The sequence below is a fragment of the Pan paniscus genome, chromosome 20, assembly GCF_029289425.2.
Source record: "Pan paniscus chromosome 20, NHGRI_mPanPan1-v2.0_pri, whole genome shotgun sequence".
In the NCBI taxonomy this organism is placed as follows: domain Eukaryota; kingdom Metazoa; phylum Chordata; class Mammalia; order Primates; family Hominidae; genus Pan; species Pan paniscus.
The window spans coordinates 21,443,430-21,468,438 of NC_073269.2; the positions used below are offsets into that span (position 1 = coordinate 21,443,430).

The following is a 25,009-nucleotide window of genomic DNA, read 5'->3' on the forward strand; positions in this document are numbered from 1 at the left end:
CATCCCTAGTCCCACTGGAAAGGCCACACATGGGGTGTATGGCCAAGATGTGACCAACTCATCACCTACCAGCAAACCCAGGTGAGGAATCAAAACGGGGAGGAAAATTGGATCTGAAAGGGACAACAGTGTTCCTAAGACCACACAGCAGAGATCACAGAGGGACACATACTCCACACACCACTGCTCACAGGGTGATTCTAGAACTTGAGTAGTAAAAGGCCACTGGAGACCTCTACACTGACTTCCCTATTTGACGGGAAGCCAGGCAGCCTGCAGACCAGGATCCTGACCACGTCACCAGTTGGCAACAGGGAGGAACCCCCTGGAGCTCCCATCTGCCCAGAGTCCCTGCCCGGGGTTACCTTGGTGCTCTGCTTCTCCTTCATAATGATCCGGGACAGGAGGACCACCCAGATGGGCATGGTGGCCTTGACTGCAAAAAGAGGGAAGGGCACTCAGGGGGCTGCCTGAATTCTAGGGCCCAACCCGTTCCATCTCCACGGCGGGATGGGAGGGCCTGGCAGCCCCTCACACCTCTTCGCCCCTTCTCTTTCGGTAGGGCTTCCTCCTACCTCGGCTGTTGTGGTCTGTCCTGCTTACCTCTCAGCTCTCTTCTCAGCTCCTCTTCTCCCTGAGAACCCCGTGCGTGTCCCTCCCCTACCAAACCCTTGGCAGCCCCTCTGCTGACTTCTCAGTCCGGCGGCACGCACCACGGGCGGCGCACTCCTATCCATGCGCCCAAACCCGAAGCGGCGGTCCCGGCCGCCGCCCCCGAGGCCGGGCGCGGAACCTACCGGTGTGTGCATAGGACACGGGCACCTTCCAGATGCTGACGTGCGCTGACACTGACGCGAAGTACTTGCCGAAGGCGAGCGGCAGCACGTAGCGCGGGTAGAAGCGCGGCGGCAGCAGCGGGCCGGACGACGGATGCGGACTGGGTCCGGGGCCCGAGACGGGCGGCGCGGGGGGCACGCGCCAGGCGCGCAGCAGCGGCGGGAGCCCAGCGCACAGAGCCAGGATGTGGCACAGCGACACGGTCACCGGGAACGGGAAGGCGCTCAGGATCACCTTGTTGACCACGTTGCCGCCCGCACTCAGCGCGTACCACAGCAGGCACAGCGCCGCCACCCGCGCGCCCTCGCGCGCCCCACCACTACTGCTCGCTGCGCCCGGGCCCCCCGCGCCATGGCCCGCGCCCACCGCAGCCGCCGCCATCCTGCCCGAGCGGCCGCCCCTTCCAGCCAGTCGGACGGCCCGACGCCGGGCGGGGGCGGGGCTGGGCGGGGGGGGGGCGGGGGGGGCAGGCGCCCGTGGCTACGCCGTTTCCCATTGGTCGCTGCCTCCGCGCGTCATCCCCCCGCGCCGGCCGACGCGCCAGCCACCACGTCTCGAGTGCAGGCCCAGTCCACTGTAGATGCGCTTCCGGCGGAGCCGAGGCCGGAAGCGGAAGAAGGGGACGCAGACGTGCATCCAAGCTGTGCCACCTGAGACGTGGGCGGTCCCAGTGACCGGGAGCCGGAGCTCGAACGGGACGGGCGAACAGGAGCGCGGAGGGCTTCGCAGCGTCGGCGTCTGTGCGTGGGCCAAACATCAGGGCCTCGACCAGGGATACAAGGGCACCCACTAACTAGATTCCTGATTCCTGATGGCTGGCGGCGGCTGACACCGAAGGTAAAAGACCTTTTGGGGAAAGAAACCAGTTGTGAAAAGCTCTTGGGCTAAACTCGCTCTGCAAACTGGGGGCGCACGCTCGTGGCCAAACTCTGGCAGTGGGACTATCCCGGAGCACCCGATCCCTGGAATCATGTTCTGGAAACCACCGCGACGTGCGCAGTTCTCGGGCCTGGCCCTGGTATCATCCCACTGAATCCTAGGAACGCGGTGCGGTAGGTATCACTGTCCCCATTTCACAGACCGAAGTCCAGAATGGGGAAGCGAGTTGTCTTAGGCTTCCTGGCCACTCTGGGGACCGTGGTCATGGTAGCGTCCTTGGACACCTGTCTCCAAGGCTCTGCAGAAGGGGGAGGTGCCGGGCCCTGACGGCTGATGTCCAAGGACCAGCCGGGATGGACCAGCCCCAGGAGGCCCCAGTGGAGAAAAACAAGACGAGGTTTTCAGTAAGATGATCTTATACTAATTCAAGGGCTATAATTTGTTCTCCACATCGTGTGCCTCCAACTTTTTCGGGGAAAGGGTGTTAAAATTCCGTTACAGTGTTTTTACTTGTCAAATTAGAAGCAGCAACCGGCTGGGTGCAGTGAGTCAAGCTTGGAATCCCAGCACTTTGGGAGGCCAAGGTGGGCGGATTGCTTGAGCTCAGGAGTTGGAGATCATGGCATGGACAACATGGCAGAACCTCATCTTTGCAAAAAATACAAAAATTAGCCAGGCGTGGTGGCGCACGCCTGTGGTCCCCACTACTAGGGAGACTGAGGTGGGTGGATCGGCTTGAGCCCAGGTCAAGGTTCCAGTGAGCTATGATGGCGCCACTGCACTCCAGCCTGGGTGACAGAGCGAGACCCAGTCTCAAAGAAAAGTAGAAAGCAGCAACCCAACTTGGCTCCCCAAATATTGGAAGGTATCTTAGCTTATCCTTGCATTCTCAAAGGCCCTAGGCCCTCCTGGATACATGGACACAGGCATGGTAGTCCCTGCAGGCAGGGGTAGGGGGGAGCTGCAACCTATCCCAAAACTCTAGAGATGCTGATAGGAGGCCAAGCTCTGCACCCTAATATCCTCCAGCTGTACCCTCTGTGGATCAGAGTAAAGTCACATCCTGGGGACACCATGTATCAGCAGAGCTGTTAAACATAGGCACAGTGAACTTAGGAAAGTATAACTATAGGCACCCTACAGCACAGCTGAGTGTCACATACTTCCACTGACACACTGACATGCTTTGTGTTTTAGTTCTCACAACTCTGGGGTATTTTCACCCCCCAAATGGGGACATGTGCACAGGAGTGAAGAGATGAGCTCAGAGCCACACAGCTGGTGGGTGGTAGGCCTGGGTTCAACCTCATCCTGCCTTCAAAGCCACTTTGCCCATGGCCTTTTGTTGGGGAGGGGAGTGTGTTCTGCACCAAGCTTTTGCCAGGAATCCCTGCTAGCTCTCAAACTGGCTCTGGACTGACTGTAGTCTTACAGGCTGGAAGGAACCTTTGGTTTGCCCTGTGAGACTGCATGTCTTAAGGTGTAGCTGTTTCTTCATTTGTGAAATTAAGCAGATATGGATAAGATGACCTATTCCAAAGTGAAAAACTAGAAAACCAAAGTCTTAGCCTACAGTTTGAGGGACGAGGGGGAACTAAAAGATGAACACTTTATAGTCAAGGGAGAAAAATTTTTTTGGAGTCAGCACCAACCAGCTAATAAGGCAGCTGGGGGCCAGGGCCATGGGGTGGCCTTTCAGACACACACACACAGCTCTGAGCCTCTGGGCCATACCTTGTAAGAACTAGGTATTTTGTTGAGGTGGGGGTAGTCACTGAGACCTGTGCTATGGAGCCTCCTACAGAGGGCTGCTCTCTAGGCCAGGTAAAGTCTGGGTGAGACAAGATAACATTCCTTAATGTGGCCCTGAATGAATAAAATGTGGAGGTCCTCCCAAATGCAGCAGCAGGCTAACAGGTGGACTGCAAGGCTGTGCCCTGCCCTGTCTCCCTGCATTGCAGCTGTTGGGGTCTGGGTGTTCCTGGCTAATCCACAATCCAGGAAAGGGCTGATTTGGTTGTGAAGGTCCAAATGAGAAAAGATTCTCAGACTGGTTTGTGCAAATGGTTTTTTTTTTTTTATTTCCACATTTATATCACAAGGTGTCCACTTACTGGACCAAGTAGCAAAGTTGCTCCCTTCTGCGTCCTGAGAACACAGAAGTCTAGGTACTGTACATTCACTAAGGCTCCTTGTTTTTGCAAATCGCGTTTATGACAAATAACCATAAGGCAAACGAATCTAAAGGAATGGTTATGAGTGTTTCCAGCGTACAGACAGGTCTTCCCCCTCGCCCCACAGTACAGCGTAAAACCAGTAGCACCCACAGTAACTTTTGTGTTGTTTTGGGGGGACTCTAGAAAGGTGAAGTTTTCTAGATGTGTACAGGAGGGGAAAAAAGAAAAGGGAGGAAGAAAGGAAAGGTTTTTTTGTCTGGTGGTCTGATGGAAGAGGAATTGTTAAAATAAACATGATAAAACTTAAATTTTTGCAGCATTTTTTTAAAAACTGGGTTATAACTGAAACCAGATATAAACGGGTGGCTGCCCATGGAGTGTGGGTCACACTGGCTGGCCAGCTGGCCCGCCTGCCCAATGCCAGTGGCTCACAGCTGAGAAGCTTCTGGCACATGACGGACAACACTGGCCTGACAGTGGCTGGGTAGGGAGCAAACAGAGGCAGTGGCATGGCCCACTGTCTCAGACACTCAGGGCCAAATTAAAGAACAGAAAATGCAAGAGAGATGAGATGCGTGCTTCTGTTGCTGTGTTAAACGTGACCTCTGCCACAGGTTTTCTGTGCCTGCCTGCAACTGAGGCCCCAGCTTTCAGGTGCTGGAAAGTGTCCGCACCTCTTTGGGGGTGAGGGACTAACGCTTTTTATAGCTGGTTTGCTATAGAGTTCTGAACTCACTTTGCCGTCCTTCCTTCCACGCGGTCCTTCCTTCGCAATTTTGTTAGTAAACTGGTAGCAGCATTTCACAAAAAGAGTTTTGAGGGAAGAGCGCAGAGAGACCGCGTGACTCCCGCCCCCTCCCTCCCGCCTGGGCCTGACTCCCCGAGTTCCCAGCGCAGGAGGCAGCTGGGCCCCGGCCACCTGCCCACCTGCCTGCCCGCCCACCCGGCTTCTGCAAGATGGGAATGCACTTCGTGGCTGACAGGCCGGTCAGTCCAAGCAGACATAAGGCAGAATGTTCAAGCGCCCATCGTCGCCGTGCGGATCGAGTGATATGCACTGCGTCCAGTCATACCAGTTACCCTGTGTGTCCTGACACCCGTTCACCCCCGGCCACTGGCTGGCCTGGATTCTGTCGAGATCGTCCTGTGTGACCTCCCGGGTCAGACCGGGGAGGTCCGTGGGCGGGCTTTGAGGCACCAGCACGTGCAGCTGCCTGGCCCCTTGCCGGGTGCTCTCCTCCTGCTTCAGGTACTCAGACATGAAGTGGTGAGCCCCCGGGGTCTGCGCGCCCGATGATGAGAGCAGGCTGCTCTGCCGGCTCAGGTAGGACTGGATGATCTCGTTGCGTGACAGCTCCTTCCAGTTCGTCTGTTCAAAGGGGCTCTGGAGGCTGGCCTTGGCCTCCTGCTTGTCCAGCTCTGTCCTGGACTGCTGCTCCATGTGCACAGGGCTGTCTGCCCGCACTGGCTCTTTCTGGGTCAGAGGTTTGATCTGTCTCGTCATGGGGTCAAAGGTGAGCTTCCGCTCTTTTAACCGGACAGGCTTGACGCCCGCCTCAGCCACCTGCCCGTCCAAGTTAACCGTGTAGTCTCGAGGCCGGTACCTCTTCTTCTTTTTACTGTCCGAGCCCCCTGAGGAGGCAGCATCACTGTCCGCCTTGGAGGAGTCTGGGGAAAAGCCTGCCCGGGACAGGAGGGGCTCGGCTGGGGACAGCCCTGCCTTGCAGCCCGGCCCCGCCAGCCGCTGGTGGCTCTCAGGCTGCTCAAGCCAGCGCACTGGGCTTTCTGCACTGGGCAGCAGCTCGAGCCGCCGTACGGGGGGTGTGGACGGCTGTGCCAGTGGAAGTGGTGACGGCACCTGTGTGGCATCGAGTGCCTGGGGCCGCGGTGAGGGGCTGGGCACGGAGCCCTTGGGTGCATACAAGCTCTGCTGCCGGGCAAAGGAGCCCTCATGCCGTGAGTTCCGAGGACTGAAAGAGCAGCGAGGGGGTCCCTTGGGATGGGGAGGCCCCGGAGTCTCGTCCACCCTGTCCAGCTGTTGCAGCACCGAAGCCTTTGGCTGCAAGCAGGGTCCAGGGGGCTTGCCCAGGCCCGGGGAGCTGGTGTGCGGTCGCACGGCGTTGACGGGGATCTTGCCACTGTGCTTGTCATTCTCGTCACGCTCCAGGCGGCTGCCCTCTGGGCCTGCATGCCCACTGCCATCCAGGGAGCTGGCGAAGCTCTCTGGACTCCCACTGATCCCGTTGGTGGGGAGGGGGGATGAGTTGGGGACCAGGGGGTCGTGGCTAGCTTTGGAGACCTTGGGTGGCGGCCCTGGGTGGCCGAGGTCACGCTGGTCACCCCGGCGCTTGCGGCTGCCCAGCCTGTCCAGCCGCTGCCCGGGCAGCCTCTGGAGGTCATTGCGGCTCTTCAGGTCATGGATGCTCCTGGGTGGGCCAGCCGCCCCCACCTCCGGCCGGCAGTTGTGTGCGCCCCCGTTGGCAGAGCCGGTGGCCCCCGCCAGCCCCCGCAGCGCCGCCTCATGCTGGTGCGCCGGCTCGATGAGCTTCTGCCAGCTCCGCAGCAGCTTCTTGGCCCGCTTGGCGAGCTCCTCGTTCTTGGTTTTCTTGCGGACGTCGTTGATGAGCTTCCCAAGTCGTGTTTCCTACAACCAGAGAGAGATGATGACATACTTTCGGGACAGGGACTTCTCCATGAGCTGAGCCAGAAATGGTGGGAAGTGGCCCTGACAATGAAATGACCCGGTTCCCACTGAGCCCTAAACTGCCAGCTTCCCTGACACAAAACTTCTGGGGATTTCCGGTCCTTTGTGACAATATAAATTCTCAAACCTAGTTCCCAGACCTTCAGGGTCCCAGGTGGCTTCTCAGCAGTGCTGTCACCCAGGCTCCTGGTGTCAGGGGGCTGTGGACCATCAAGGCCACTGTAAGGACACTGCCAGAGAGGCTTCCTGGGTGAGAGGGTGCTGTGGCCGAGGCGACAGCACAGAGGGTCCGCTTCAAGTGGAGGGTTGGGGATGGTGCCTCTCACTGGAGCCGCCTCCAAGCACACCTCTCCTGATGTCCCCACGTGCCCACGAAGTGTGCTGGGCATGTAGGATGGGATTAACACCACTTGGTCTCTGCAGTGCCCGTGGGAGAGCAAGATCGCGAGGCACGAGCTGTGAGGGCACACCGCCTCTCTTGGTCCTCCGAAGCAAAGACACTGATGCTCCCAGAAGCTGCGGAAGGACCTGGTTGGTACCATCCCCTGCCCCCCGTTCTGCCCTCCCAAATGCTGGGGTCTGGGATACTCACCTCAAGTGCCTCTTTGGTAATAGGGTATTTCTCCAGGCTGGAGATGACTTCCAGCACCGCCACCATGTTCCGGATCTGTGGAAATAAAAAGCCATTTGTCAGGTCCCTGTCCTTCTCCACTGGGAGGCTGGAACACCCTGCCCCAGCCTGCTCCAGTCTCTCCCCAACCCCAGAGCAAGAGGAGCCGGCAGCACTGAAGCCCCCACTCCATGTCGTCTCCTACCTGCTCCCTGGGGCAACCTGGCACCCAGTGCTCATCCTCACCTGCCGTCTGACCTCCTCCAGTGTGTGGTGTGCGGGCTGCCCCAAGCCCTCCAGTGTACATGGTACATACCCACCCACCTGCTGAAACCCAGGATGCCTGTGAAACAAGAGCTGCTCCTGATACTTAAGATGACCTCTACTCTGCCATCTGATGGGAGTGGGAGAGGAGACACCGAAGAATTCATCGAATAAAATCCACAAAGCTTAGAAGATCAATACACAGGCCAGGCGCGGTGGCTGACGCCTGTAATCCCAGCACTTTGGGAGGCTGACGAAGGCGGATCAGAAGGTCAGGAGTTTGAGACCAGCCTGGCCAACATAGTGAAACCCCATCTCTATTAAAAATACAAAAATTAGTTGGGTGTGCTGGCATGCGCCTGTAGTTCCAGCTACTTGGGAGGCTGAGGCACGAGAACCACTTGAACCCGGGAGGCGGAGGTTGTAGTGAGCTGAGACCACACCACTGCACTCCAGCCTGGGTGACAGAGCAAGACTCCGTGTTAAAAAAAAAAAAATAATAATAATAATAAACCAGTCAATCTGAATCCAAAGACACCATAAAGAGAGCAGAAAGTCACAAAGTGGGAGAAGGCATAGGCCACAGTCCCCCAAGGAGCTGTATCTGGAACACACAGAGAATGCCTATATAGCAGTACAGCTGACAAGGAGCCCGGCGTAGACTGGCCACAAGACAGGAAAAGGCACAGGGCAATGAAATGTCAGTGCTGATACTCAGCTTCTCAGCTTTATCGATAATCAGGAAAACTCAAACTGAACCCACAAATGGATACATGATACACGTGCCCCACTGACAACACTAGGTACTTCGGGGGATACAGCTGACTTTGGGGACTGCTGGGCTTTGTCTGGCAGAGTGAAGCATGAACACATCCCATGACCAAGTAATCCCTCCCTTTTAGGATCTTGCTAGGAGCCACACCTTGTTCTAAGCACTTCCCACACATTACTGACTCCCTTAATTGTTACAACAAGAATTCCTACCACTCAACCGCCACCTCCAGCAACTACAGGTTTCTGGTGGGCTGGCTAGCGGGTGGGAGCCCAGGGGCCCTGAGGAAACCACAGTGAGTAGATTACTCAAATCCCCCCCACCCTAACATGATAAAGGAGTTAAGCGGGCACATGATACAAACTAAAACAGCATAAAAGGGCACACAAGGAAATGGGCATCTCTGACCCAGCCACTGTAGCATTTCCTTGCATTTTTTCCCAAAAATATCCCTTGTGTATATAGGCGTATACATCCACACTTATCACATATTTCAAAACCAAACTGACAGTGGTTCTTGCCTTTTCTGACTTAATGTCAGCAATGTCCAGCCTCAAACAGAGCCCCTCATTTGGCTCACCATCCCTTCCAGAGTGGGGAAGGCCCGACTTGAATGTTGTGGGACACTTAGGCACTTTCCGTTCGCCATTACAAAATAAGGCTGCAACCGACGGCAGTGACAGACCTGACTCTGGGCTAGTGCACAGACAGCCATGGAGGAGCTGGGGCTCCACATCCATGCAGGGTGGTCACCTCACCCCCAGGGAGGCTGCTCTATTCCATTCCCACCAGGCCACATCCTTGCCAAGACTGCGTGGCATGAGTTTCCATAACACATGATTGTAAACTTAGCATCTTACACAGCACACATTTATCATCTTAGGCTCTAGGGCTCAGAAATCAGGTCTGAGTCTCACTGGGCTGGGATCCTCTCTAGAGGATCCATTTCCTGCTCCTTCAGGTGTTAGCAGAGTTCAGCTCTTATTTTGTTTTTTTTTTTGAGATGAAGTTTCACTCTTGTCGCCCAGGCTGGAGTGCAATGGCACGATCTCGGCTCACTGCAACCTCCTTCTCCCGGGTTCAACCAATTCTCCTGCCTCAGCCTCCCGAGTAGCTGAGATTATAGGCGCCCGCCACCACGCCCAGCTAATTTTTGTATTTTTTTTAGTAGGGACGGGGTTTCAACATGTTGAAGGCTGGTCTTGAACTCCTGACCTCAGGTGATCTGCCCTCCTCGGCCTCCCAAAGTGCTGGGATTACAAGCGTGAGCCACTGCACCCGGCCCACAGTTCAGCTCTTTACACTACAGGAATGAGGCCCATTTTCTTGCTGGTTGTCATCCGAAGCCATTCCCAGCTTCTGGAGGGCACTGCATCCAGCTCACACCCCCTCCCCTTATGCTCAAAGCCAGCTACAGGCTGAGTCCTCACCCGGCATCTCTCTGACCCAGCCAGGATAGGTGCCATCTCTAAGGACTCCCTGACTAGGCAGGGCCTGCCCAGATGATCTCGGATCACCTCCCCATCTCCAGGCTGTTCCCTTAGTCACATCTGTCATGTACGGTACCATGTGCCCAGGCTCCAGGACTAGAATGTGGACGTCCTTGAGGGCTGTTAATTCTGCTGGCCTCATGGATTCTGGCTTTTCTACTCTTCTGCCCCACTTCCAGTGGGAGGCAGCCAGTGCCACTCCCTCCCTCCCCCTGTGTTGTCTCCTCTGGGTGTAAAGTTGCAGAGCCACGACAGCAGTCCCCGCAGAACTCCCACAAAGCTGCCCTGCCAATGGGCCCATTTGCTCCTTGGCAACAACGGCCTTGCCTTGCAATGTTCTCATTCAGGGCTCCAAATGACCCTGAAAACCCTGCTTCAAGCTGTGTCATGGTGGGGGTGGACGGGTGATATGAGGGGAGATACAGTCCTGTCCGCACTCCTCGTGCAATGGGCAGGGATCAGTGCAGGGGAAGACTGTGCCATGAGGAGGCCAGTCCCAGACAGACAGCAAGGCCAACCACTCCCTGCCCCAGGCACTCCAGCACCGACTCAGTCCCTGGGCTTGCCACATGGCTTCACCTCCACCCTGCTGACCTCACCCTGGTATATTTGGAGCCCTGGTTCCCCACATACTCCTGAAGCAGCAGTCCTTGCAGAGCAGAACACTGCCCAGGCCCAGCTAGCCTGGTGGCACAAAGTGTCCTTGTCCTTGGGCAGACACCATCCTGCTGCCAGACAGGAGGGAGGAGACAGAACACCTGGGCAACCCCAGGGTCTGGCACTGAGCTGGTGCCCCAGAAATCACCGCTGAACTAACAGCCAGTCCCAAGAGTCTCCTGGAAACTGTGTGGGAGCTGGGGACACCAGGCGAAGGTGTGAGGGCCCTGCGACTGTGTATCCTTACCCTTGGCCCCTCCCCTGCCTTATGAGCCACGCTTAAGCGTGTGCAGAGAGGCCTTCAGCCTCTAGGAGCCCCAAGGGAAATGCTACAGCCTTGGCAGTCCTCTTTCTGTCCCCACCGTGTGAGCTGCTCACCTGAGGAGTAGAGGAGCCCGCCTGCTCTACCTGTAAGGTGCTAGAAACCCACAGTCCTACGCCGTAAACAGATGAACTCTGCCAACACCTGAAGGGGCAGAAAACGGATCCTCCAGAGAGGAGCGCAGCTCGCTGCTTCCTGGATCCCAGCCCGGTGAGACTGGAGCTGACTTCTGAGCCCTAGAGCCTGAGATGATAAATATGTGTTGTGTAAGACACAGAGAGAGGGTGACTGTCCAGTGCGGCCACTCCCTGGAGCCAGCAGAAGGCAGTCAGTGATGTCAGCAGAGCTAAGGATGGGGGCAAGGTGAGACTGCCCTGCCCTGCGACCTCTGGGGCCTTGATGTCAAGCAGTCTGAACACTGTGTGGGGAGCACCACCTGGGCATTCCAGACACAGGCCTCCCAGGCCCAGGAGGCAGACACTGAGCAATGCAGTGAGAATCCCTGCAAAGGGCCTGGCCCCGACCCCAGGCACACTGAGCCAGAAGGCTCCACAGAGCCTCTTTATAGATGGCCACAGTCTGTCCCAAAGAACACTTAGCACCCAATTGGTGCTGGTCCCATAGGAGCAAAATAGGAGCTGGCTTCTGACCCTGGCCCTGGGGACCCTGCCTTAACAACCAACTCACCCCCCACCCAGGAGTGGCAGGTCTCCCACTCTCATGGAGGTGGCCCTCTGTGAGTGACAGAGACACCAGGACTCATATGTGGCTGAGGGGAGGCTCCCGCTCTGACTCCAGGCCTGCTAAGTCCAGCATGAACCCTCAGGGCAGGGAGGCAGGCCACAGGGGGAGGGCAGCACCTAAGGTGGCCTCCCAGGGAGGTCAAAAAAGGATGTGGCAGAACGAGCTGTGTCCACCTGGGCTGGAGACTGACTTCCACGCTGGAAAGCAGAAAAGAGCTGGAGAAGGATGGGCAGGGAGCTGGCCAGACAGCACCAAAGCCCTGCGGCAGGGGAGAGGCCATGGGTAAGGACACCGGGAGGAAAAACAGACCCAAAAGACCCAAGGTGGCTCCTTCACAACCTGTCTTCTATCCCCCTTAGCAACTGCCCCCACAGACCACCTGCCCTTGCCCTGTTTCTGGGATGCCCTTGGCACCTGTCCGTCTATCTGGGGAAGTACACTAGATCCTAATCTCAGCACAGACACAGTTTGACTCCACATGGGGGGCCGCTCCAGGCGATGGCCTCAAAAGATGGCTTTAGGGCAGCTCTTCAGGATTGCCAGGGCCACGTCTGTGGCCCGACGGCCAATTGCAGCCTCTTGCTGTCAGGAATAGCCTGGCACATCTGAGGCCCCCTCCTCCTTTGGATTCTCCCTTGGGATTTGTTCCCAGTCCAAAAAAACCTCTCAAAACACCTGCCAAGTGGCTTTCCCAAAGGGGCAGGAATCCCGTCAGGAACTGTAGCCTCTCACTTCTCAACTAGGGACCCCTCAATAGATGCAGATGGGTCTGAACTTCCTTAACCATCAACGAAGACAGGTGTTGCCTCCCCTTTCTACCAACACTGACCGCCCCTGCCCACTTAATTTGCTTCAGTTTGGCCTCTTCATTGCTGCAGGAAGTGCCTGTGAAGGGCAAGGGTGTTGGGTGGGGGTGGGAAGTGTCGACAGCAGAACCTCCATGCAGCTACTAGGAGAAGCAGGGGTAAATGCAGCAAGGAGCACTCTGGAAGCAGGTGGGACCTCCCTGAGGTGCCTGCTCCAAAGGCAGGCAGGGCAGGAAGTTAGCAGGTGGGACCAGGTGTGGCACAGGTGTACATGCAGGTCCAGCCCAGCCACCTGGGACATGAATGTTGATGGAACTGACTCCATTGTCACACCGAACACTTTCAGGTCTTAGAATGGAAATCCATGAGGCATGATCAGGTACACATGGGCCAACAGGAATGTGAACGTTAATCTCGTCCTTCTGGAATCTCAGAAAAACCAAGCGGGGAGGCCTGGTCTCAGGTCATAGGCATCACAGCTAGCATAGATACTGAGGAAGAACAGTTTGCATCCAGGCAGAGGGTGAACCGGGGCCACCAGCACAACCCTCAGCATACAGGTGCCCCACACTTCAGGGATGCCCCAGGAACACACGCATGGGGGCATGGAGGGGACAACTTCTTGCCCAAGACCACAAGAGGTCTGGCTGTCCCAGGGCTCTTTTGTGGTCATCCTTCCACATGAGAACTTAGAAAGGCTTCCACGGGCGCGGTGGTGTGCACCTGTAATCCCAGCTACTCGGGAGGCTGAGGCAGGAGAATCGCTCAAACCTGGGAGGCGGAGGTTGCAATGAGCTGAGATCATGCCACTGCACTCCAGCCTCGGTGACAGAGCAAGACTCCATCTCAAAAAAAAAAAGAAAAAGAGAAAAAAAAAACCGAAACCCAAACACTGCCCCCCCCCAAAAAAACAAAACAAAACAAAAAAAGGCTTCCGGAAAGGCTGGCACCTTTGTCCCCGGAGAGCCCCATAGCCTGTGCTAAGCCACAATTCCAGCCAGCCTAACTGGTGACATGTGCTGTTCAGCTCACCGGAAATGTGAGGAAGGAGGCGGGGCTGGACACGCACAGAGACAGCCTGAGGGAGGGGCCAGCACCCCTCAGAAGCAGCCTGGGTCAGGCGCCTGGAGCTGCGTGAGACACCTCATTCTCCCACACCCTGGGAGCAGTGGGGAACCCTGTATGCGACTTCACAGCACACCACGCTCCGTGTGAGCTATTAAAGACCCACCACGCATCCTCGTCTTTCAGTGACACTTTCCTGAAGAAATAATACAATCTGGAATTTGCTACAGAATCATCCCCTAGGGTGAGTGACAGGAGGGGGATGGGTGAAACAAAGTCACATGGCTGTAAGCAGCTATCTACTGAAGCAGGATGGTTACCTTTCTCTACTTTTATGCTTGAAATTTGTCACAAATAAAGATGAGAAAATACATCTATTTCCTAGCATTTGTTTGGGAGAGTTCAGTGATCTAGAAGGACTGGCAGCCATCTAAAGGGGAAGTGAGCAAATAGCTGTTTCCAGCTCCTCATAGTGGCTTCACTGTCCACCATCTGGCCCCTGAGTGGGGCAGCAAGGGCCGAGGCCTGGGTAGGATGCCACCTCCCTCCACGTGAGCCTGTCTCAAGTCTCAGGCCTCCTAACTGATTCGAACTGCACAACACCATCTATCTGGTGAGACCCAAGGGGCCCCTCACCAAGCTCCCCTACTCTGGTACTGGGCTGCTGCTTAACAGACCTGGTGCAGAAACAGCAGGCACCCCTGGGGCTGGAGAGGGGAGCTCTGAGTACCCGTGCCAGCTGTCCATCCCGGTCCGACTCTCAGGTGTCCTCACACCTCTCTTCTAAAGGAAACCACAGAGAGCCCGAACCAGGGGCACACGCTAGGTCGACAGTTCCTTCCTGCAGGGAGAGGCCTGACCTGTACCAGGAAGGAGCCCAGGACAGCCACCACCACAGAGAGGACAGGCCCTCAAGTGGCCCAGACCAGGAGGGAAGACTTGGCAAGAAGGGGTGGGGGCTAGGTCACTCTCTCCCAGAAGGGGAGAAACATAACAATGAGCCAGCAGTAACCCAGGGAAGGGACAGCCGTCACTCCAGGACCTGCCCAGCCCCAGTCAGCACCGCCTCCCTCCCATCTGCGATCCACATCCTATGGCTCTGGGCACAGCTGAGCCCCAGGACACAGCCACTCAGAACTTTCTTTCCAGGTTTCCCTCAAAGGCCAGCCAGCAGCACTCCTCTGTGGCCCTGTGAAACCCAGTGACACCTCTGACCCCTCCAGAGTCCAGAAGACTAGACTCTTCTGAAAACCTACCTACGACAGGGTGCGTGGAATCACCTTTCAAACCAAACTCCTGTCGGCAAATATTTTAATTGGGCCACGGCATGTGTCCGAGTTTTTCTTCCGTGAAGAGGATCACTGGGTCTGAGTGCAAAGCTGGGGCCTGTTCAGTGGAGTGGACCCGCTACTGGCCAACCTCTTCCTCGCTTTATTACAGGGGTGTGTAAGTAAAACCCCCAGGCCCTGAGTAATTACTGCTGGGGATTTCCAGCCCTGGTCTGAAACAAGGAACTGAGACTGAGTTTTGAGTCCCAGCAGCCCCTTGGCTTGCCTCTCCATTTTCTCCACATCTGAACTGTTCCCACCCCGCCTGAGATCCCCAGCCTCTTGGGAATGCAGCTGTGGTAGCAAAGGGGAAACCCTGTGCTGCCCAAGGTCTGACCAACCAATAGTCCCAAGGGTGCTGAGCCTGGGCAGGCCCAACCGGGCACAACTCGCACAGGACCATCACTGGTGGGTTGCCCTTGGGCCAAGTTCTTTCACGTCATCCTCACAAGCGCACTCTACAGATAAGGTAACTGAGGGCCAGGAAGGTAATGGAGGTCCCGGGTAGACCACACAGCTAGAAGACGGTGAGGCCTGGCTTTCCACTAGCCTGACATGGCTACCAAACACACAGGGCCCATCTGGTGCTTTGAGTAGGTGGGGTGAAGGGTACCAGGTGCCACCAGCCTGTGGTGATGTCGGCACTCTGTAAAGACTCTCCTGACGTGCTCCTGCAGTGAAATGCACAGGTTACAAACAGTTCCTTGAACCCACACAGGGCCACCTCCACGGTCTCCGTGTTGTCTATGCCTTGTCCCCAGGATGCCTGAGAGGCAGGACCAGGGTGACCCAGGCATGCACGGGCCACCACAGCAGGGCTTCAGATGGCACTGGAGCCCACTCCCCACCGGGCTGGCCCTGGGAACAGTGCACATGGAGCACAGACTGCAGTTCTGCACTCCCCCACCTCGGTGTCCGGCCAGCCTTCCTGACCACCCTGGACGGTGGGCGGCACTGCCCTGGCAGCCTGTGGGCCCACACCCGTGCCCCACAGCCCACATAACCTGCTCCTTGGGCTCAAAACAGCCCCTGCTGAGGCCTCAGTGGCAAAGCACCTGTAAAAACCGGTTCACTTTAAAAACCAACAATGGGGATGTTGTCGGGTTTTTTTTTTTTTTTTTTAATGCAGAATGGTCTAGACAGTAATTTACAAAAACTACTTAGCTCAAAAGACTGTGGAAGTGTTCATCAGCAAGCAAGCTGTCCTTCCAAACCCAAACACGCCACAGATGGCACCCAGAAACAGACAGTCTGCCTTCAATGTGCTAAGCATTCTAATGCCGTCCGCGGCTGAGTCACCTCGCCCACCTCCCAACCCCCAACACACAGTCGTGTCTGCTGAGGACACACGGGTGAATCAAACAGGGCTTTGCTGGGAGAGTGTGTGTCTGTGATTTGGTTCCCGCCACACCAAGTCTTCCTGCTTCTGACAAACTCCGCACGTGTTCCCAGGCAGCTGGGAGCCAAACTGCCTCTGGTGCAAGTCAGTACAAGAGGCGGCACCTGCATCCCCACCCCACCTCCACCCCAAGACCCCAGCTCTGCCCTCCCTCTCAGCTCTGGAAAGTGCAGCCCTGAGGGGTGCTGCTGTGCTTACCCTCAGGCGGGCGCCACCCTGCACTCTCCGCTCAGCCTCATGGGGCTGGTGCAGGTCCACCAGGCTCTGCCCAGTGAAGGCACCTTCCTCTGAGGGGACCTCATGGGAGCCTCAAACCCCAGGGGCAAAGCCTCAAGTTCACAGCTTCTCAGAGGAAGAATGACACTGGGAGGAACAATGACGGGAAGGTGCATGTCTCAGCCACAGCCACCAAGCTCACCACTTGAAAAGCACTTCCTGCTGGGGCCCTCCTGCTACTCCCAGGAGCAGCCGGCCACCTGAGTGGTCTGTCATGTCCATGTGGCCCTCCCTGTCCTGCAGCCACAGCTCCTGTAATGCTTGGGCAAGTATGCAATTGCATGCTACAACTCGGCCCAGGGGACGGGAAATGCCACCTGAGTGCAGGCAGCACGCGGAGCCCTGACTGAACCCCATGAGCAACTCATAAAGAAGAAGCCCAGGGCTTGGGGCAGAAGTAGGAGCTCCATCAGTAGGCATGCCTGACTTCTGCAGCAAGAGAAACTTGCAGATGAAGCCAGGAGGCAGGCAGCGCTGCTCTCCACAGCCACTGCCCCCACAGCGTCCTTCCCTCCCACTTTCTGTTTTCAGCAGCTCTTCCCAACCAAACTACCAACCTAGACTCTCCTGACCTCTGCTTCAGGTCTGCAGAACTTACGATTCTTACTGCCATTTGGCCCTTTGTGAAGGCACAAGAGCTCTCAAAGCTCATCTGTTAATTGACTCGTTGCTACGCGGATAGAACTGGAGCAGTGGGAAGCCAAGCGGAGTCCTGGTGATAGCACGCTGGGTGGGGGCTTCTCCCTCTCGGCCTCTCTCTTCTAGGAGCAGCCGATAAGAATGCCAGCTGCAGAAGACTGGAAATGACCCAACATCCTCGGGGGAAACACACACACAGTGCTCGGCCCATATATGTTCCGCCAAAGACAGAGCCCAAATAAGAACGAGCCAGCTTTTCAGGAATCAACAGGGAACAACCTTCAAGAGACTGCCAAGCACAGAGATGCACACAACAGCACACCCTGTGCCGCCGCCTGGAAGATCCTAGCTGAGGCTGGGCAGACAAGGACCTAATGGTGGAGCCGCGCATAGCTGTAGCAGGGGACCGCACCTGGCCTCCAGTGCTGACGCAAGCAAGACCTATCACTGACTGGAGCCCAGTTCCTCCTCTGAGAGCATGAGAAAACCACAAGATGGTGTCTGTAGAGCATGAATGGTGTGCTGGAGACCACGCCCCCAGGGGCCAGGCCACGAGGACCCGCACACTGCACTTTCTGCTGGGCTGCTCTGTGGTCTGTAAGATCCATTCAGGCAGGGCAGTGCCCAGCACGGTGCCTGGAGGCAGCCTCAGAGGCCCATTGAGAGAGGAAGCCGAAGGAGAGCAGCCCCCTGCCTGCCTGTCCAATTGGGCTGCTGTAAGATCCTGAGAACTAGCGACCTTCTAGAATTCCCCGAGACAAGTCATCAAATGCTCTCTGAGCACCGACAGCACACAGGTGCTCTACCAAACTCTGGGCCCGCTGGATGCTGGGAGGGGGCGTTAGGATCCCTGCGTACTGACCCGGAGGAGTAGACAGAGACAGCCAAGGTCAAGAACAGAAGCAACAGATAAAATGCCACCACTGAGGCTCTCACCCAGGCTGCCAGGAAACCCCAGGGGAGGACTACACTTGGCTCAGGTCCAGGGCCACCCCTTCCCCCACAGCTCCTGGGCTCTGTGTGGAGCTGGAGGGACAGGAGTGGGCACAGGGGCCTTCTCATTGGGCATTCCTGCAACGAGGGCCACCGTGGAGAGAACCAAGGACACTGTCACCCAAGGAAGAGTCTGGTGACTCTGTGGATCCCATGGTAACCACCATTTAAGGATGGACACTCACGCTATGATCCAGCAATTCCACTCCAAGCAGCACCAACAGAAATGCACTCAGAGCAGCTGTATCAGAACAGCCCCAACTGAAAACAGCCCACGCGGCCACCAACAGAACACCGAATAAATAAATCATGGTCTGTCCATTCAATGTCGGATGAACAAACTGCTGTACACATAACCTCAAAGACAAATCTCAAAACAATGTCGAGTCAAAGAGCCAAACACAAAAAAACACATTTTTTTTTTTTGTCCTGGATTAAAAGGTCAAAAGCAGGCAAGACTTCTAGATGGTGAGAGCAGTCAGGGTAGTGGCAGGCAGAGAGTGACTAGGAGAGGACGTTGAAGATGGCTTCAGGGGAAAGGCTCTGTTCCTTAACCTGGGTGGACTGGGGTTCTCAGATGTGTTCATAAATGTTCATTCAGCTGTAAAACTTGGGACTTGTACACTTTTCTAGATGTATATTTTCTAGACTATATTTATAAAGGTTGTTAAAAATAACCTACTGTGTGTGAATTCCATGATCTTAGAGGCCACCTCATTCTACAGAACAGATGGTGAAGCTGTCAGGGTTGTGGAGGAGGGGGAGGTGTTGGCAAAGCAGCCCCTCATTCCCCACGGCCCAGACCCTCTGAGAGCCCCAAAGAACAAGGTCTGAAAACAGCTTCAACACAAGCCCTGGCCACCTCTACAACACACAGTGATGCAATGTGCACTGCACTTCACTGCTCACTGAGAAACGTGTCTGCACTCTCCTGCCCTGGATGGGTCTGAGGAGGACAAGGGCACTCTGAAGCTTCCCCGGCAGGAGTACTCAGCAGATGAGTGTCCCCAGGAAGAAGTGAGCACTAATGCTACTGGAAAGAGGCAGGCAGGCAGCACCCACTGGGCATGGTGCCAGCACCCTGCAGGGCACTGGGGTCTTGCCACACCATGGTCTCGCCTGAGACCACAGATACGCCCCCTCCACCCCCAACAGGTATTAAGCCACTTTCCCATCCAAGAAGCCAGGGTGCCAGCTGGCCACAGATTCGTTACTAACCTAACCTGCTACCCCATGCAGCCAGCACACACCTGCCTCCCTGCTCCACTGTGACACAGGACACTTTAGGATGAGGCAAATCTGCACATCTATACAGCGGAAAAGGACAGTGAAGAAATGCCTCTTCTACTCCTAGTTTGCTGAGAGGTTTTATCAGGAATAGACGTCTGATTTTGTCACATGCTTTTCCTGCATGTACTGGGATGATTATAAGGCTTTTCATTTCTGGCCTTGTAATATGGTTGATTACACACATTTTCAAATGTTATCTGCCTCCCTTGCTTTAATTTCAACTTCCTTTCTTTGCTACCTTGATTGTGGTGATGGTGTTACTGATGTACTTACAAGTTAAAATTTATCAAATTGTATACTTCTGATATGCGCAGTTTATCGTATGTCAATTATACCTCAATAAAGCTATTAATGTCAGGCACAGCGGCTCACACCTGTAATCCCAGCACTTTGGGAGGTGGAGGCAGGTGGATCACCTGAGGCCAGGAGTTTGAGACCAGCCTGGGCAACATGGCGAAACCCTGTCTCTACTAAAAATACAAAAAAATTAGCCAGGGGTGGTGGCAGGCACCTGTAATCCCAGCTACTTGGGAGGCTGATGCATGAGAATCACTTGAACCCGGGAGGTGGAGGTTGCAGTGAGCTGAGATTGCACCACTGCACTCCAGGCTGGGCCACAGAGTGAGACTTTCTCAAAATAAAATAAATAAATAAAGCTATTAAAAAAAACACCCATGGAGGCAGACAGATGCAGCAGGTCCTAGGAAAAGTAGGAGGGATGGCAGGCAGAGAGAAGGACTGCTTCTTTGTTAGAGAGGGGAACCAGATGCCACCTGGGTTTGTCCTCCCTGGGGAAGGAGGGTGGGCCCTTTGGGGAGGCTCCTTCTCTCCTCAGTAGAAGGAGAATGACTGTCACGCCTAGGATCTCAGAGGGACTGTAAGGACTGAAAGATACACTTGAGAATGCACACAATGCACTCCCCATCTCAGACCAGACTCCTGCAGGCATCAGTAGGCACCTGCTTTTTCCTTCTGGGACATTCTGTATGCACCCACAAACACTTGTGCACTGCACTGATTAGGCATCCTAATTGTAGCTTTGGAAAAAAGCTGTAGCTGAAGCTGGGTCACAGTGTCCTATGAGCTGTGAAATAAAATGCCAAGCAGCCACCAAGCCACTTCCCAAGGCTGAACTTACACACACACACCCTTGTATACCTACCTATAGGGTTTGGTCATACTTCACTGGAGACCCAGGTGAAGGAACCAACTTCCTACACTCGAGAAAAGGCCAGCGGCTGCAGACATCTGCAAAGTCTTGGGCAAACGACAGTCTGCTCTCCCCAAAACATGGTGCAAGCAATGATGCTGGATCCGTCCTCCTGACCTGAAAGTAGCCACGGTGCGTCTGACAGAGTCTTTTCCCTCCTAATTCCGCATGGTTTTCTCCTATGGGAATTAAGCTCCTAGAGTGAGAAATCTGTCTGAAATCCTGACTTTCCCCGCTAGAGAGCTGATCTAGATCCTTCCTATTCAAGTGTGGCCTAGGGGTCAACAGCACGGGCATCACCAGGGAGCTGCTTCGAAACGCACAATCCCCATCCCCATCCCCCCTAGACCTCCTGCATCAGAAGCTTCATTCCAACAAGCCCTCAAGGAGGCCCAGCCCCACAGGGATGATGGGCAGAGGCACCCAAGGCTGTGGGCTCTGCTTGGCACCACGTGCCCAGCTGCAGCCCTGACCCCTACTTCTGTGGCCAGCCAATCAGAGGCTCCCTGGTAACACTCCTGGCACCACCTGCACCCTGCTTTCCAGAGTCCCTCCCAGGTGTGACCTCATCCAATCCCTCTGACGACTGTAAACCCTGAGGGGGTGTGATGTGCCCAAGTTCCATCTGCAGGAGGGGACTGCAGAGTCCATACCACGACCCCACAGAGCCCACCAGGCACAGCTGTGGGGCCCTGTCCTGTCCCATGCCAATCTCAGAGAAAGCCTCTCCCGACGGTGGTGTGACAGGGTCCAGACAAACCACAACAGGAGGAAAGGACAGGAAATATCCAGGCTGGTGGGGGACGTACTGCCACCAACCAGCAATGGCCACTGTCAGGGACAATGGCATCTGGCAGAGGCTGGGGAGCTCCCAGAGGATGTTAGCAAATCAGGCCACACATGTCCCTTCCAAACAGAAGTTCAGCAGCAGCAGGTCTCACCCGCTCGCCTAGGCATGACATGTGGAGCCTGTCACCAACTTCATAACCAGTGTCCCCACCTTCATCCACTTGGCTCCCAGAGCTCCTGGTCAAAACGGCACCCCCTTCTTCTAAACCCCAAAGCCGGTGTTTCTAAGATAATTCCACTTCAGCTCCAATAAGGACCTGAGTAGCTTCTGCGGGCTGGACCGATGACCAGTTATTGCAACTGGGGACATTTTCTAAGGGCAGATGATGGCTGTCTTGGTTCCAAATCAACTTCCTTACAAACCACTGCCCTGGAATGCAACTGTTCCAAAGGCGGCATCACTCAACCCTCTGTTTTAAAAACACAAGTCAACGAAAATAACAAGTTGCACCACCACCCCCAACTCACAGCCGAACCTCCCACAGGACTGGCCGAATTCTGCCTTGCTTGGCTGGCGCCAACTCTGTAGGTGGGCCAAGCAGGCAACTGATGCCCACCAATCCAGACACCAGCACCTGGTCCCCAGGAGGGCCACCAGCCCACGGCCTGCAAGGAGAAAAGAAGAAATCCTCCTACGGCCCTCAGTGACATCTCATAGACCCAACAACCTGATGCCGAGGTGCCTATCCGAAGTCACTGCATATTTCATCGGCACCCTCTGGCCCAGGCTGTGCAGAGGACAGGGCCAAATCACCACCTCACCATTCACTAGGTCTGGAAAGCAAGCCCTTTCCAGCAGGGGAGAGGCAGGGAGGGATGAGGGAGCTCCTCCCCTGGTCATCTGGCTCACAGAGCTCTTCCTCCCACCTGCCCACACATCTGCTCAGACTTTCTTTAGCCCTCACTGCCTGCAACACACCCGCTTTCTCACATGTGGTCCAGCCTCCACCTGCAGGTCTGCTCCTCAGGTGCAGGGACCTTGGTTTTGTTCACTGTTGCCTCCTAAGTGCCTAGAACAGTGCCTGGCAACTAGCAGGGACTTGATACATGCCAAATGATGGGTGGATGAAGTCCCTCATCCACGGTTGCTGGCCACCATGTTTACTCCAATATCACAAACATCTCAGGGGTCTCCCTCTGTGGCAAGTCAACACCTAGAGAGCAAACACGCTTTGTCCCATTGTCAGCTGTCACCTGCACTGGCCATCCCAGAGGATCATGAGAACACAGTGACTCTTGGTGGTCCTCACAAAGCTTCATCAAAGTCCAGGTCAAGGGTGCCATCTCTGAGTGGGTCCTGGAGATGCTGCTAGACAGAAGGCCACCTCTCCTGTCCCTCCAAAGCTGTGGTCAGTGGTGGCACTGGCTCTGCTGCTCTCTCTCAGGCAAACATGTTTGCTCAGCAAGGCTCAACGTGTTTTGAGAGAGCCTTCGTTTTCAATGCAGAGGTCCTGGAAGTTACTATGACCACAAAAATTTTCTCCAGTTTACCTTCTTGGCAATCCTAAAGCTATTCCAAATTGTTATATAAGGAGGGAGAAGGGAAGCCACATGAGATTTTTGCAAAGCCACAAATTAAAGCAATGTGGAAATTAAACCTAACAATCCACTGTGGTAACTCAGTGACAGGATTATCCATATAGTGGCGGCACAGTGTGGCAAGGCAGGGAGAGTGGAAGCTTGCTGGTAGAAGCCTGTGTTATCTGCTGGCTACAGTGAGGGCACACTCAAGGGCCACCAGGGCTCCTGAGGCCACTTGCCGCCGAGAGCCAAATCAACCACTTCCTTCCTTTCCCACTAAAGGCTAGGCAGCCCCTGGTGGCTCTGGGGAAAGCCCAGCCACACAGCAGTGGCCCCAGTCAAGCCCCAAGTGGGGTGGAGCGGATCTCACCAGTACTTCCTGCTGTGGACCTGAACCACGCGCATCTCACAAGTGGGGAAGGGGCAGCGAAACCAACCTGAGAGGCCATGATTTGGCCTGGGCTAAATGCCAGAGGACACCCTGCAGCGAGACTCGTGCTCCCTTGTCATGACATGTCCAAGGCAAGGTGGGGTCTGAGCTGGGTTCTAGGAGAGGCACTGAAGTGGCCTGCAGAGGTGGCAGACCACTGGACATGGAGAAGGTTCATTTTTCACCACGGTGAAGATGAAGAAGGGGGAAAAAACCAGAACTTTCTTCATTTGCTAACAGCACCTCTTCAATATTTTAAACCTTTTTTTAACTTAAAAAAAAATCTGGTTTCCCCCACCTTCATCTTCACCACACAAGTGCTGACAGTCAACCACAGCCACAGAAAATGCAACAGTGCAATTAAGGGCAGGAACGCATGTTTTTACTACACCCTACGGCAGCATTAAAAAGTGCTGGCTCTGGACCCTACCTGTCACCACACCAAAACGGCTCTACCCAGGGAACCTGTCACCAAAGCCAGGGACCCATCAGCCTGCCTCGGCCTCACCTCTCAGAGCAGTTCCTCGAATCCAGGGCTGCTCCTTCCTCCTGAACTCTGCTCCTGCCGGTGGTCCCTCTACAGTCTCAACTTCCTCCACTTGGGGCTCCTCAGGCCCCAACCCCAGATCCTTCCTCCCTCACTGCGGATTCACACTCCAGGAGCAGTGGCAGCACCCCCCATGTAGGAAAGCCTACAGTCCAGGAGTCACCTCCAGTAGGTGCCTCTGCGTTGGACCCGTTTCAAAGCCCTGAAATGGTTGACCCCAGCCCTCCTCAAACCCAACTCGTGACACGTGCGCACCTCTTTCCAGCTCTGTGACTGTCTAGACACTCTGACCACATTGGGCCTAATGCTGTGCTGACCGAGCACACCGAGGGAAGCAAGAAGGGACCTGGTGACTTGATTGTGCACGTGCTCTCACCCTCAATATCGGAGGTCTCGCCCCGCCCCTGTGGTCTTCCTCTCCTCTGAGAGCATCTACTGAGCCACTGCTGTTGTCAGATGTGCGCTGTCTTGAACCCCAGCAGCCTCAGGAGGTGAGATGAACATTGTCATTGCACAAATGGACACCTGGAGACTCAGGAAGGGATGACATCCTGTGGCGGCTTCAGGCTGAGAGTGCCCAGCAGACCCAAGAATGGAGACCAGTGCTCAGGTCTGACCTCAGAGGCCAAGCTCTGCACAGAACAAAGTGTGGAGCCAACTCACACCCTTCACTCCCCCAACAGCAATGCTTTCCTGGGTGACTTTCCCGTCCTAGTCCAGTGCCAGTAACAATTATATCACTGCATCACAGATACTGCATTCTTTTTTCATTTAACACTTCTTGTTGCTACATAATCTTCAAGATCATGTCTAACAGCTAAATGTTCTATTAATGTATCATAATTCCCTTAACCTTCTCCGATTGCTGGGCAGTTCATTTCTTTCTAGGTTCTCCTACTGCAACCAGTACTGGAATGAACATCTTCAAACATGCTTCCTTTTCTCATTTTTTCCTTAGGAATCAATTCCCAGGTGTTAAACTTTACTCCAAGAGAGTTCAAATACTGTCATGGCAACTGGTACTGCCTCAACTTTTTTCTTTTTGTTTTTCTTGAGACAGGGTCTCGCCCTGTTGCCCAGATTGGAGTGCAGTGGCACCATCGTGGCTCACTGCAGCTTCGACCTCACTTGAGCTCAAGTGATCCTCCTGCCTCAGCCTCCTCATGTGCTAAGATTACAGGCAAGCCACTGTGCCCAGCC

General features: G+C 55.3%; 2 protein-coding genes and 1 long non-coding RNA gene across 3 annotated transcripts in view; 1 reads left to right on the forward strand and 2 right to left on the reverse strand.

The window, feature by feature from the left end:
* Positions 1–1,273, reverse strand: part of SLC35E1 (solute carrier family 35 member E1) — a 28,562-nt gene extending 27,289 nt beyond the window's left edge. Inside the window, exons 1-2 of the mRNA XM_003813601.6 lie at positions 798–1,273; positions 366–436 (exon numbers count right to left, since the gene is read on the reverse strand). Coding sequence (XP_003813649.4) covers positions 366–436; positions 798–1,218 — 492 coding nt within the window. The 5' untranslated portion in view covers positions 1,219–1,273. The remainder of the gene's footprint in view (positions 1–365; positions 437–797) is intronic.
* Positions 1,274–1,320: 47 nt separating this feature from the next.
* On the forward strand, positions 1,321–23,146 carry LOC112437889 (uncharacterized). Its single transcript, XR_004667770.3, has 3 exons — positions 1,321–1,889; positions 7,021–7,128; positions 7,213–23,146. It is a non-coding gene; the product is annotated as an uncharacterized LOC112437889 (long non-coding RNA).
* MED26 (mediator complex subunit 26) overlaps positions 3,771–25,009 on the reverse strand; it is a 53,328-nt gene continuing 32,089 nt past the window's right edge. The window contains exons 2-3 of the mRNA XM_034944663.3: positions 7,190–7,264; positions 3,771–6,537 (exon numbers count right to left, since the gene is read on the reverse strand). Coding sequence (XP_034800554.1) covers positions 4,882–6,537; positions 7,190–7,264 — 1,731 coding nt within the window. The 3' untranslated portion in view covers positions 3,771–4,881. The remainder of the gene's footprint in view (positions 6,538–7,189; positions 7,265–25,009) is intronic.